The sequence below is a fragment of the Micromys minutus genome (assembly GCF_963924665.1).
Source record: "Micromys minutus genome assembly, chromosome: 9".
Taxonomy (NCBI): domain Eukaryota; kingdom Metazoa; phylum Chordata; class Mammalia; order Rodentia; family Muridae; genus Micromys; species Micromys minutus.
In genome coordinates, this window is record NC_137978.1 from 40,884,900 (window position 1) to 40,897,199 (window position 12,300).

The 12,300-nt window shown below is 46.5% G+C and overlaps 1 protein-coding gene across 3 annotated transcripts; it reads left to right on the plus strand.

The window, feature by feature from the left end:
- Positions 1 to 10,303: 10,303 nt before the first annotated feature.
- Positions 10,304 to 12,300, plus strand: LSM10 (LSM10, U7 small nuclear RNA associated). Of its 3 annotated transcripts, none has more exons than XM_080922189.1 (2): positions 10,304 to 10,353; positions 11,545 to 12,300. In XM_080922189.1, the coding sequence occupies exon 2, from the start codon at positions 11,569 to 11,571 to the stop codon at positions 11,935 to 11,937; it is 369 nt and encodes a 122-aa protein (XP_080778315.1). In that variant the 5' UTR covers positions 10,304 to 10,353; positions 11,545 to 11,568; the 3' UTR covers positions 11,938 to 12,300. The 3 variants fall into 3 exon arrangements, with proteins under 3 accessions (XP_080778315.1, XP_080778316.1, XP_080778314.1); XM_080922190.1 differs by lacking the exon at positions 10,304 to 10,353 and adding an exon at positions 10,360 to 10,422; XM_080922188.1 differs by lacking the exon at positions 10,304 to 10,353 and adding an exon at positions 10,408 to 10,533.

The following is a 12,300-nucleotide window of genomic DNA, read 5'->3' on the forward strand; positions in this document are numbered from 1 at the left end:
AAGTCGGAACAAACTGCCACTTCTGAAGCCACACACATTTGTGTATTTTCAGCAAAATATATTCTTGCTCTCAACCCAGACATTCCCCATTATTCTTAATTCAGTGATGACCATGGAAGCATCCTAGGCCATTGTGGGTTTACCACAGCAGCTTTCCTGCAGGGACCAGCATCTCCTGAGTGCCTGTAAGGACAAAAGAGAAACACCCGAAAACCCAGGAGGAGGTTCTGGGCCATTCTGGCTGCATAACAAGACATATCTTTTTTTAATTAATTAATTTATTTATTTATTATATATAAGTGCACTGTAGCTGTCTTCAGACACACCAGAAAAGGGCATCAGATATCATTACAGATGGTTGTGAGCCACCATGTGGTTAGTTGCTGGGATTTGAACTCAGGACCTCTGGAAGAACAGTCAGTGCTCTTAACCACTGAGCCATCTCCCCAGCCCCTTTTATTTTTAAGACTTATTTTTTTAAAGATTTATTTATTTCATTTATATGAGTACACTGTAGCTGTTTTCAGATACCAGAAGAGGACATCTGATCCTATTATAGATGGTTGTGAGCCGCCATGTGGTTGCTGGGAATTGAACTCAGGACCTCTGGAAGAGCAGTCAATGCTCCTAACCACTGAGCCTTCTCTTCGGCCCTGTTTTGTTTTTCAAGACAGGGTTTCTCTGTGTAGCCCAAGGTAGCCTTAAACTCAGAGATCTGCCTGTTTCTGCCTCCCAAATGCTGGGGTTAAGGCTTATGCCACCATAGCTGGCTGTAATGGATTCTGATGCTCTCTGCTGGCATTTAGGCATATACTCAGACAGTGAATCAAAGACTCAATGCATAAGTAAATAAAGTGTTTTGGGAAAGTGATGTGGTAGCACACTTCCATAATCTCAGCACTTCTGAAAGATGGGAAGTGAGACAGAATTGTCTGGAAACTTGCGGGCCAGATCACCTGAAGTACGCAGTATAGTAACAGAAACCAGAGACTCAGAAATGACTCAAGTTCGAGATCAGCCTAAGCTATATGAGACCCTCTCTCTCAAAAACAAACAAAAAGAAAGAAAAGAAACGAGGGGTGGGGGGCTGGAGAGGTGGTTCAGTGGTTAGAGCACTAACTGCTCTTCCAGGGGTTCTGAGTTCAATTCCCAGCAACCACATGGTGGCTCACAACCATTGGTAATGAGATCTGATGCCCTCTTCTGGTGTGTCTGACAGCTACAGTGTACTCATATACATAAAATAAGTTCATTTTTAAAAAAGAGGAAGAAAAGAAACCCTAGGGATGGGAATATGGCTCAGTGGACAATGCCCAGCACAAGAAGGAAGACCTGAGCTCAGGTCCCAGAACACACATGAAGCCAGATGCTTGACCCATGTTTGTAATCGCAGGATCCTACAGGCAGAGTTGAAACAGGGACAGGAGAATCCCTGGAAGCTAACAGGCCAGCTAGCCAGGCGTCCACAGCAGCAAACCAGAGATCCTGTCTTTAGGTGGACGCAAGAACACCTGAGGTTGACCTCAGCTTTCATGTAAGTGCCTTGGCACACACTTAACTGCACACACACACACACACAGAGAGAGAGAGAGAGAGAGAGAGAGAGAGATTGATAGATTAAGACTCTGAGGAGTGTTCTGTTCAGCTTGTTTTACAGGTAAATTTGAAATCAGAATACAGGGCAGTCACCTCAGTGTATGTCTAGGGTCAACTTGACACTAGCTTGAGTCACTGGAGAGATCAGAACTTCTGTTGAGAAAATGCCTCCTGAAGATCAAGCTGTAGGCAAGCCTGTAGGGCATTTTCTTAATTAGTGACTGATGGGGAGGGCCTAGCCTATTGTGGATGGAGCCAACCATGGGCTGGTGGTCCTGGGTTTTATAAGAAGAAGGCTGAGCAAGCTTTGAGGAGCAAACCAGTAAGCAACACCCCTCAACAGCCTCTGCATCAGTGCCTGCCTGAAGGTTCTTCTTGCTCTGAGTTCCTGTCCTTTGATGATGAACAGTGATGAGGGAGAATAAGCCAAATAAACCCTTTCCTCCCCAACTTGCTTCAGTCATGGTGTTTCCTCACAGCAGTAGAAATCATAAGACAGTCAGTCATGGCTCTGTTTAGAAGGCATCCAACCCAGTCTCCCAACACATTGGAAGTTGTCGCCTCTGAGAGGCAGAGTAAACCAGGCAATGGCAAGGCAGGCTTGCTAGGCCCCGGGAGGACACTTAGGAGTCAGATGTTTGTTCTTCCAAGCATGTACTCCTTCCCTGAGTCTACCTTTATCACCAAAGACATCAGTGTACTGGGACATCTGTATCCTCTAGGTTCCCATCAAACACCAGGCAGAGCCTTAGGCTGGCTGCCTAAGAGGTGTGTATGTGGTATGCCTTTCCCAGGGACTCATATGAACTGTCTCAGGTCAGGGCTGCCTGAGATAGTTCAGAAAGGCCAGGAGCCCTTGTCCTACATGCTCCCTCCCGGGACCAGTAACCTTGTGTACCCTCAGGGCCCGCCAACTGTCAGAGGTCGGAGTCCATTCCTGAGAAGAATATCTCAATGGCACAGGCGGCAGAGAACCACATGTGAGGCCGCTGTGTGAAACGGGACCAGCCCGAAGAACCACTGAGGTCACCAGGGGAAATATGAGGATATGGTTTTGACATCCAAGATCAGGGAACTTGCCCTTTGGCCAAGACAGGGCATAGTTCTGATCCTGAAAGGTAAGCCACCAGATAAACTTGCTATCTCTCACCCGGTGAAGACACCCCTTCCTACCAGGTGTGTCCAGCCTTTTGACAAAGTTCAACCACTGCACAGTTGAGTTTTTGTTTTTAAATCATGATTTAGCTGGGCGGAAGAGACACACACCTTTAGTCCTAGTACTCAGGACACAGAGGCAGGCGGATCTCTGAGGTTGAGGCCAACCTGGTCTACAGAGCGAGTTTTAGGACCACCAGGGCCACACAGCGAAACCCTGTCTTGAAACAATAAATAAATAAACAAAACCTCCCAAAGCAACAACAAGAAATATGTTCCTGTTTGTTTTGAGGCAGTTCATTAAGACAGGAAGTGAGGCACACAGTGGCAGAACCTCTGAAAGGCAGCCAGTGCTCTTAACCATTGAGCCATCTCTCCAACCCCTTGTTTTTGTGTTTTAGAGACAGTCTCACTATGTAACTCTGACTGTCCTAGTACTTACTGTGTGACCAGGCTGACCCTGAACTCACAGTGATCCCCCTGCTTCTGCCTCTCAAGAACTGGGACTAAAGGTGTGTGCTACAGAATACAATGAAATGTACAACTCTGTTGGGCTGCATTTATGAGTTACATGTATCCCGTGGGCTGCAGGTTAGACCCACCTGTTTCTGTAGGAGAAGAAACTTGGATTGCTTTAAATTGCCTGCTACAAAGATACCACGTGAACTCTGTTTAGCCTCCAAGCTATCTGGGGACTGACTGGAGAAGGGAAGGGGAAGGTTCCGTGATTCTCCATACTGTCAGACATAGATGTCACTGTCATCTGGGACTGGTGCTAGGAGATGGGCCTCCTCCCTCCACCTGTCCTGCAGAGATGCTAACTATCTGAAACATCCCTGTCCTCCTCAGTAAGTAAATAAGAGATACACATCTATGCTGATGAAGCAATCTCTGAGTTTCGTGCTTCTAGACCTGCACAAATATTGAGAAAAACAAGTTTATTTGCATGGGAATCAGGAAGGGAATTATAAAGCAGAGAATAGAAGCCAGTGTGTGACTTGGTGATCTATCAAAGTGTGTGAATCCCGTGGCACTGGGCAAAGAAAACAAAACAAACAAAACAAAAACTCTACCTAAAATTTTGGCTAAATAATATACGAGTTTCCATTTAGAATAAAACCAAAATATAGCTAAGCAGGCACAGGCGGTCTCTCCCTCTCTCTCTCTCTCTCTCACATACACTAAGGACCTAAGTTGAATCTATAGAATGCATGTAAAAGTGGTGTAGTGTCATGGAAGGGTTAGTGATTCACCCCCAACACACAAAAAACAAAAAAACAAAAATAGGAGCTGATCTGGTGCAACTCACAGCAGGGTCTTTATTCTGTTCAAGCTAGTTTGGTTCCCCCACAAACCACCATCACGCAGGATGGTTTTGGTGGTGGTGAAGCCCCAAATGTCTATCGGGGCAAGGCTTTATAATAAGCAGCAAGCAAGGAGTAAGTGTACAGGCATCTAATTGGAAAGTGACTGTGGCCTTTAATATAATTGGCTGCTGCTGGGAGTCACATCATAAACTTAATTTCTGCTCCCTTCTGCCTTGGTGGTCATTAGGCAGGGGGTGGGCTTGTAACCTGGGATGCAAGTTTGTTAGGGGAATAACCTGGAGACACTGGTCTTGTTGAAAGTGTAACCTAGAGATGCTGGTCTTGTTGGGGATTAACCTAGAGTTTGAAACTAGACTTAGGTTTTGTTGTGGGAGGAAACTTGGAAATGCTAGGTACCACCAGCCTTGTTAGTATACCTGAGTTCAAACTTAGGTCAGGTTTTCTAAAATGGAGTCTGAACTTAAAAGATTTGGCCTCTCAGTGGAAAGAGATGAGCCATTTCATAAAGCTGTCCTCTCTGCCTTTTACTTTTGTCTTAGTGTGGGGAGCTTTTTGGCGCCTCTGGACAGTTGGCAGCAGGAATTTTGACATCACCAGGGCAAAGGAAGTCAAGGCAGGAATCTGACTCTGGCCCTGGGCTCAGGAACATTTACATCTGAAGCTCAGGGCAGGCTCTGTGGACATAGGTGTGACAGTCCCTTTGTCTCCAGTCTCCCTACCTAGGCCCCAGAAAGATGTTCACAGGACTTTTGATGACTGGCTTGCTTGACTCAGAACTGATCTTATCTTTCTGCATGTAATTAAAGTGGTTTAAAAGAGGACTGAAATATAAAAGCTTTGCTTCAGCCTCAGAACTGGCTGGAGTCATGTTATAGTTTTGTCTAATTGTCTCTTTTTCTTTCAATCCTCACTCCTGCCCTGGGGAATCTGTTGTTTGACCTAGCTGGTTTTGGTCATCTTAGTTAAGGTTTTATTGCTGTGAACAGACACCATGACCAAGGCAACTCTTATAAATGATAACATTTAATTGGGGCTGGCTTACAGGTTCAGAGGTTCAGTCCATTATCATCAAGGCAAGAGCATGGCAGCATCCAGGCAGGCATGGTGCAGGAGCTAAGAGTCCCACATCTTGATCTGAAGGAAGCCAGGAACAGACTGAGCATCCTCAGGCAGCTAGGAGGAGTGTCTCCAAGCCAACCCCCAGAGTGACCCACTTCCTCCAACAAGACCACACCTTCTAGTAGTGCCACTCCCTGGGCCAAGCATATGCAAACCATCACACACGTGCATATAAATAAGTAAAGTCACTAGGGTCTCATACAGTGCCCATCTTGGTGGGAACTGGGATGCTGTGCTCTGGTCCCATCTCTGCCCCAAATTAACTGTGTTGTCTTTGGCCAGTTACCCACATCAAGCGCCAGTACTCTTGACTGTAAGAAAGAGGGAGACCTAGTTCACCCACTCCAACCCAGCTGGCCCAAGTGAATGTGCTAAACCTCCAGATTCTAGGCATTGCCCCAGGCAAGACACAGGGGGCTAAGGTTCCCTCCACCCAGTCTTTGCCCTGCTTCCTCCTGTGCTTTCAGTTCTTATGACCATGGCCTCCTTTCAATTAAACTGCACAGTCTGAAGAGAGGACTCAGTAGTTCAGAGCACCAGCTGCTTCCAGAGTACCCAAGTTCGATTCCCAGAATCCACATGTTATTTCACAAATGTCTGTAACATCTGTAACTCCAGAATCAGGGCTTGCTTCTGGCCTTCACAGGCACCAGGCACAAAAACAAACATGTAAGCAAACATTTATGTATATGAAATAAAAAAATGAACAAAACTGTTCCTCTCTTATTTTTAGAGTTAGAGACACTACAGGTAAATAATAAAGAAAACAACAAACAAACAAACAAACAAACCACTTTTGCTCAAAGAATGCTGTAGGGGTTGGGGATTTAGCTCAGTGGTAGAGCGCTTGCCTAGCTTGCCCTGGGTTCGATCCTCAGCTCTGAAAACAAACAAACAAAGACAAAAAAGAATGCTGTAATAAAGAATAAGTATTTAACCCTTGCTTCTAGAAGGAAAGTCTTTTTTAGTGATCCACAAAACTAACCATTTTTTAAAAAGTATTTATTAATTTATTATATGTAAGTACACTGTAGCTGTCTTCAGACACACCAGAAGAGGGCATCGGATCCCATCACATATGGTTGTGAGTCACCATGTGGTTGCTGGGAACTGAACTCAGGTTAGAGCAGTCAGTGCTCTAACCAATGAGCCATATCTCTGGCCCATATCTAACCATTTTTAAAGGTAAAACTTTAGCTGGGGTTGGTGACACACATCTTTAATCCTAACAGTTTTTAAAGTTGTTTTGTTATTTTATGTGTATGACTATTTTGTCTGGTCTGTATACCACATACATTCAGGGCCCACTGAGGTCAGAAGAGGGCATTGGATCCTCTGGAATGGGAGTTAGACAGTTGTTTGGTGCCATGTGGTGCTGGGATTGAATCTGGGGCCTCTGGATAAGGAGCAAATGCTCTTAACCACTGAGCCACCTCTCCAATCTCTAATCCTAGCATTTAAGATGCTGAGGCAGGAGGAGGGGAGGGTTGTGAGTTCCAGGTCAGCTTAGGTCACACAACCAAACCTTGACTTCAAAAAAATAAAAACAAGGTAAGATAGGTACACTGGTGCTTGCTTGTAATCTCAGTACTTGGGAGGTAAAGGCCCAGAGGGTCAGGAGTTCAAGAGCAGCCTCAGCTACATAGGACTAATGCCAGCCTAGGCACATTAACATGTAACCCTCACAATGTCAGCACTGAGCTGAAACAGCCCCTGCTGGGCAGTCATTGGTCAGATTTAAAGTCTGCTAAGTCATAAGGAGCTTAGGTCACAAGTCCATAGAGTAGTTAAGAAGGACCAGAAACAGTATCTATCAAATCATCTTCTACCAAAAGGGACAGTGACAGACCATCTTACACAGTATTTCTTAGCAACCTGCAGAAGTCCTTTGCTTCTTCCCCTGGCTCTGCCAAGGCTGTAGAAGCCTCTGAAACATCAGTAAAGCACAAGCCAGGCTTTTTCTTCTACCCCAAGGTCTCGCTCTCGCTCTGGACTGAGTGTAATAGGGCTGGACTGTGGTCCCAGAACTCAGAGGTGAAGTCAGGAGGGTCAGAAATTCAAGACTAGGTTCTAGAGAGATGGCTCAAAAGGTAAGAGCACATCCTGCTCTTGCAAGAGACCAGTTTCCAGTACCCATGTCAGGCAGTTCACAATCAACTCCAGCTCCAAGGGATCTGACACCCCCTTCCGGCCTCCAAGGGCACCTGCACTTATATGTGCAACCCCCTCCCCCTCACTCAGCACACAACTTTTAAAATTGGAGGCACCGGAAACATGGTCTTACTTTGTTACCCTGGCTGGCCTAGATATTACAGACACTCACCTGTTCTTCATGCAACTGTGGTTTGCAGTATGATACGACAGCACTAAAAACAAAAGAGCCAGGAGGGGTATAGGAAGCCGGACCTATAATTCCAGTACTTAGGGTCAGAAGCCGGAGGATCTGAAGTTTAGAGACAGCCTGGGTTACATGAGACCTTGTTTCCAAAGAGAAATGACAGGGAACAGAGTAGTGGGGGGAGCTGGCTCAGCAGTTAAGAGCACTGGATACAGGGTGTTCTCCCAGACAACCAAGTTTGGTTCCCAGAACCCACACAGTGGCTTATAACCATCTGTAATTCCAGTTTCAGGGGCTCTGACACCTTCTGGCCTCCTCAGGTACTCCACACGAATGGTGCACTTAACATGCACAGGTACACACATACACATAAAAGAAATTGTATAATATAAAAGTGGGTGAAGAGAGGGAGGGAGGTGTACATGGGAAGGAAGGAGGGACTTTGTGATTACTGAAGGTACCTAACATAGGGAACAGGAGCAACCAGCAGAAAAATGAGAAAAATCTACTTCTGGTAAGTCTAAGTGATTTTGTCCCCTGGTGATTTCTGAGTACCAGTTGGACATGAAGATATGCCACAGCAGGAATACTCTGGAATGTTCTAAGCAAATATCCTGTGGAGATCGGTGAAGTCTGATCACCCTGTGCAGATCACAAATCATCTCACTCCCCCCTCCCTTGCCTTCCCTACAGGTCAAGCTGTCCTGTCTGGGGAAGACAGGTTTGACAGTGGGGGAGAGGGGAGTTTGTCTTATTTTTGGGTGCCCCATGAATAAGCTTCCCCCCACCAAAACACATCATTTTGGTGACTGGCTTAACATATAGTGAACAAAGCAGGCCTTAGTAACTATGATCAAATAGAGAGTAGGGTCTATGTACCTCGTCCCAGTATCTGGAAGGCAGGAGTCAGAGGATCAGGCTCAAGGTTCTTCAGAACAAAGTGAATTCAAGACAGAATGGGCTACAGGAGACCCAAATGCAGAACAAAGATTAAACAATTCACAGTATAGGCTGGAGAGATGGCTCAGTGTTTAAGAGCACTGACTGATCTTCCAGAGGTCCTGAGTTCAATACCCAGCAACCACATGGTGGCTCACAACCACTTATAATGAGATCTGATGACCTGGTGCGTCTGAAGACAGGTACAGTGTACTCACATACACATCATTAAATAAATTAGAAAAACAGTTCACAGTTTAAAAAGAATTATTTTTCCATCTGAGTGTGGTGATGCATACCCGTAATTCCAGCACCTGGGAGGCCGAGTCAGGCAGATCTCTCCGAGTTTGAGGCCAGCCTGATTTTTAGAACAAGTTCCAGGACAGCCGGGTCTCTAGAGAGAGGCCCTATCTCAAATCCCACTGTAGATTTATGTTAAGGCAATACATGATTAGACAGGAAGAGGAGGTGGGAAAAAGGAGAGGAAAAGGAAGAGGAGGAGTCAGGGAGTAAAATGGAAGAGGAGGGGTCAGAGAACGAGGGAGGACAAAAAGGGAACCAGAGGACTGGACCGTTCATGGCAAGTGAGAGGGATTTCTTAGGAGGGGAATAGAGTGTAGTGGTAAATCTGCCCAAAATAGACCACAGGTTGTTTTCCTAATTACTGAGTGGTGTTTTCATTGAATGGGTTTATTTAGGTTGAAGAGGAAAATGCAACAAATTGGCAATTGGGTTAAAAAGGATATTGCAACACCCCACCCTCCAAAAAAAAACAAAAAAACAAAAAAACGAAAGAACACACCTACACCTCATGCAGAGAACCTAAATTGGGCTTCCAGTACTCAAATCCATCAAGTAGCTTACAATGGCCTCACAACTATAACTCCAGTTCCAGGGGATCAGACACCCTCTTCTAGCCCTTCTGACCAACACACACACACTCACATTTTAAATAAAGATGTTATTTTTAGGAGCCAGAAAGGTGGCTTGGGTGTTAAGATCACATGCTGCTCTTTCAGAGGACCTGAGTTCGGTTCTCAGCAGCTGTACCTACGGCCCCAGGAAACTGATGCTGCCTTCTGAGCTCTGAGGGCAAGCACTGCTCACACAGAGCATACCTTTACACAGACACACACAAACAGAGCAGTTAAAATAAACCTTCCTAGATTTGTTTGTTTGCTTGTTTGTTTTTAGAGACAGGATTTCTGGCTGACCTGGAACACTTGCTTTCTAGACCAGGCTGGCTTCGAAGTATAGAGATCCACCTGCCTCTGCCTCAGAGTGCTAGGATTAAAGGGTGTGCTACCATTGGCCCAGCTCTAGATTTTATTTTGAACTGTTAATTAGTTACAGGCAGTTGCGAACTGGGTACCAAATTTAGGCCATTTGCAATAGTATGAGATCTTAATTGCTAAAGTTTAGCAGCTAAACCTTCTCTCCATAGTCCTGTTTTCCTCTTTGTGACAAGGTAGCTATGTAGGCCTTGCTATCCTGGAACTCTCTGTTAACCAGACTGTTCTCCAATTCACAGAGATCTACCTGCCTGCCTCTGTCTCCTGAGTTGCTGGAATTAAGGAGTTAATTCCACGTCCGGCCACATTCCCGCAACTTTAATCAGATGAAGAACGTTTATCCTGTTTTTTTGTTTTTCTCGTATTATTTTTTTTTACAGACGCTCTCACCCACGCAGCGCCATCAGCTCAACAGGCCACTAGGGTACAGAGCTCCAAACCCGGAGCCTACAAAGGTGGGAAAGTAGAGAAGGAGAAGGTTAGGCGTGCGGCGCGCAGCCTCCTGGGACTTGTAGTCCGCACTCTGCAAGGCGCATGCTCTGATGCGCTGGGTCGCCCGCGGTTGCCATGGCTTCTCCGAGCCTCGGTGGGTGGCGCCCCTAGACAGGAGAGGGTTTTGGCGGCGTAGCGCGCGGAAGGCGGAAGGCATCACGCGGTGGGTCGGGCGGTCGAGTGCGGGGACTTGGGCGCGCTTGGACCCGGGCAGCCTCTTTTCTCTGGCGCACTCACTGGCTGCGGACTCTTCTTCCCAAACCCCTTACGCTCGGTGAGGAGAGGGACGTACTCAGCACCCGGCTTTCCCGGGTGGGACTAACAAGCTTGACGGACAGTAGCAAGCCGCAGGCCTCCCTTCCTGGAAGCAGCAGAGCCAGCCGTAGCTAAAGGCTGGGCCTGCCTAGAGGTCTCAAAGCCTGCCCTTTTGGATTTTGTTTTAAGATCGTTCTGTATACTAGACTGGGTCTGTAACTCCAAGATCCACCTGCCTCTGCCTTCTGAGTGCTGGACTTACATGCATGCATTTCGACTAGGCTTGGTTTGTTTTGTCTTGAAACATTACATAATCCAGGTTGACCTGGAGCTCACGGTGTATTTCCGGCCCGTTTAGCATTTGGAGGACTTCTACTGCTTCAGACTTTAATGGCATTATAAGTGTGTGCCATCATGCTTGGCTAGATTACCTATTAACAAGCGCCTGGCAGAAGGACATACATAAACTACACTTTACTGTAGTGGTTCTCAAGCTGATTGGCACATTAAAATTACCTGGGGGGCATTTTTTTTAAGTATAAATTACGCATAGTGGCATGCACCTTTAATCCTACTGGAGAGGCAGAGGTAGGAGGATTTCTGAGTTTGAGACCAGCCTGGCTACATAGAGAGTTCCAGGACAGCCAGGGCTGTATAGAGAAACCCTGTCTCAAAAATCAGTTAAAAATAGGACACCTTGCAGGATATGGTGGCAGACACCTTGAATCCCAGCACTTGTGAGGAAGAGACAGGTGGATCTCTGTGAGTTCCTGGCCACATTGGTTTACATATCAAGTTCCAGCCTATTCAGGGAGATAAAGGAAGACCCTGTCTTTAAAAACCACAGCAAAACAATCTGGGCCTCTCCTCCCCAGGCAAATGAATCAAGATCTCTGGGATGTTTGGGATGTGGAGACCAGGCAAAAGTTTCCCAAGTGTATCCAGGGCATCAAGGCATCTGGACCACTAGTGTGGAGTTTCAGGGCTTGGCAAAGGTGAGTTACATCTATCTGTGTGCTCCCACCCACAGTGAGCAGCCAACCAATGTGGAACAATGGCACTGAGCCACTCTGTGAAGGAGCGAACCATCTCTGAGAACAGCCTGATCATCCTGTTACAAGGCCTCCAGGGCCAGATAACCACTGTGGACCTCCGAGATGAGAGCGTGGCCCGAGGACGCATTGACAACGTTGATGCATTCATGAACATCCGCCTGGCCAACGTCACCTATACTGATCGCTGGGGACATCAGGTGGAGTTGGATGACCTTTTTGTGACAGGTCGTAATGTCCGATACGTCCATATCCCGGATGGTGTGAACATCACTGCTACTATCGAGCAGCAGCTGCAGATCATCCACCGTGTGCGCAACTTTGGTGGCAAGGGTCAAGGTCGTCGAGAATTTCCCTCCAAAAGGCCATGAGACTGTGTCCTCATTAAAGTTCCAGCACCACCTCAGGGACCTCCAATGTTCTGAGCCAACTCCTGGCCATCCTTCCCCACCAGTGACTTGGTGTCTGACAGACATGTCATAGCTGCTTTTTGTAGGGGTTCCACTTTTCAGACATACCCTGGGACCCAGAATTTCTTCTGCCCGTGGCCTTGGGGTAGGTGACAATCCCTCTTCTGATCATTTGTATCTGGAATCTCCATTCACTGGTTGACCCAATGCATCACAGAGCCTGACGGTGAGGATTACTGAGTGTTTGGAGTGAATCAGCTCTGGCATCCCATTTCTTTTGGCATTTGTTTCTTTACTCATATAAACCAAACTTGGATACATGCA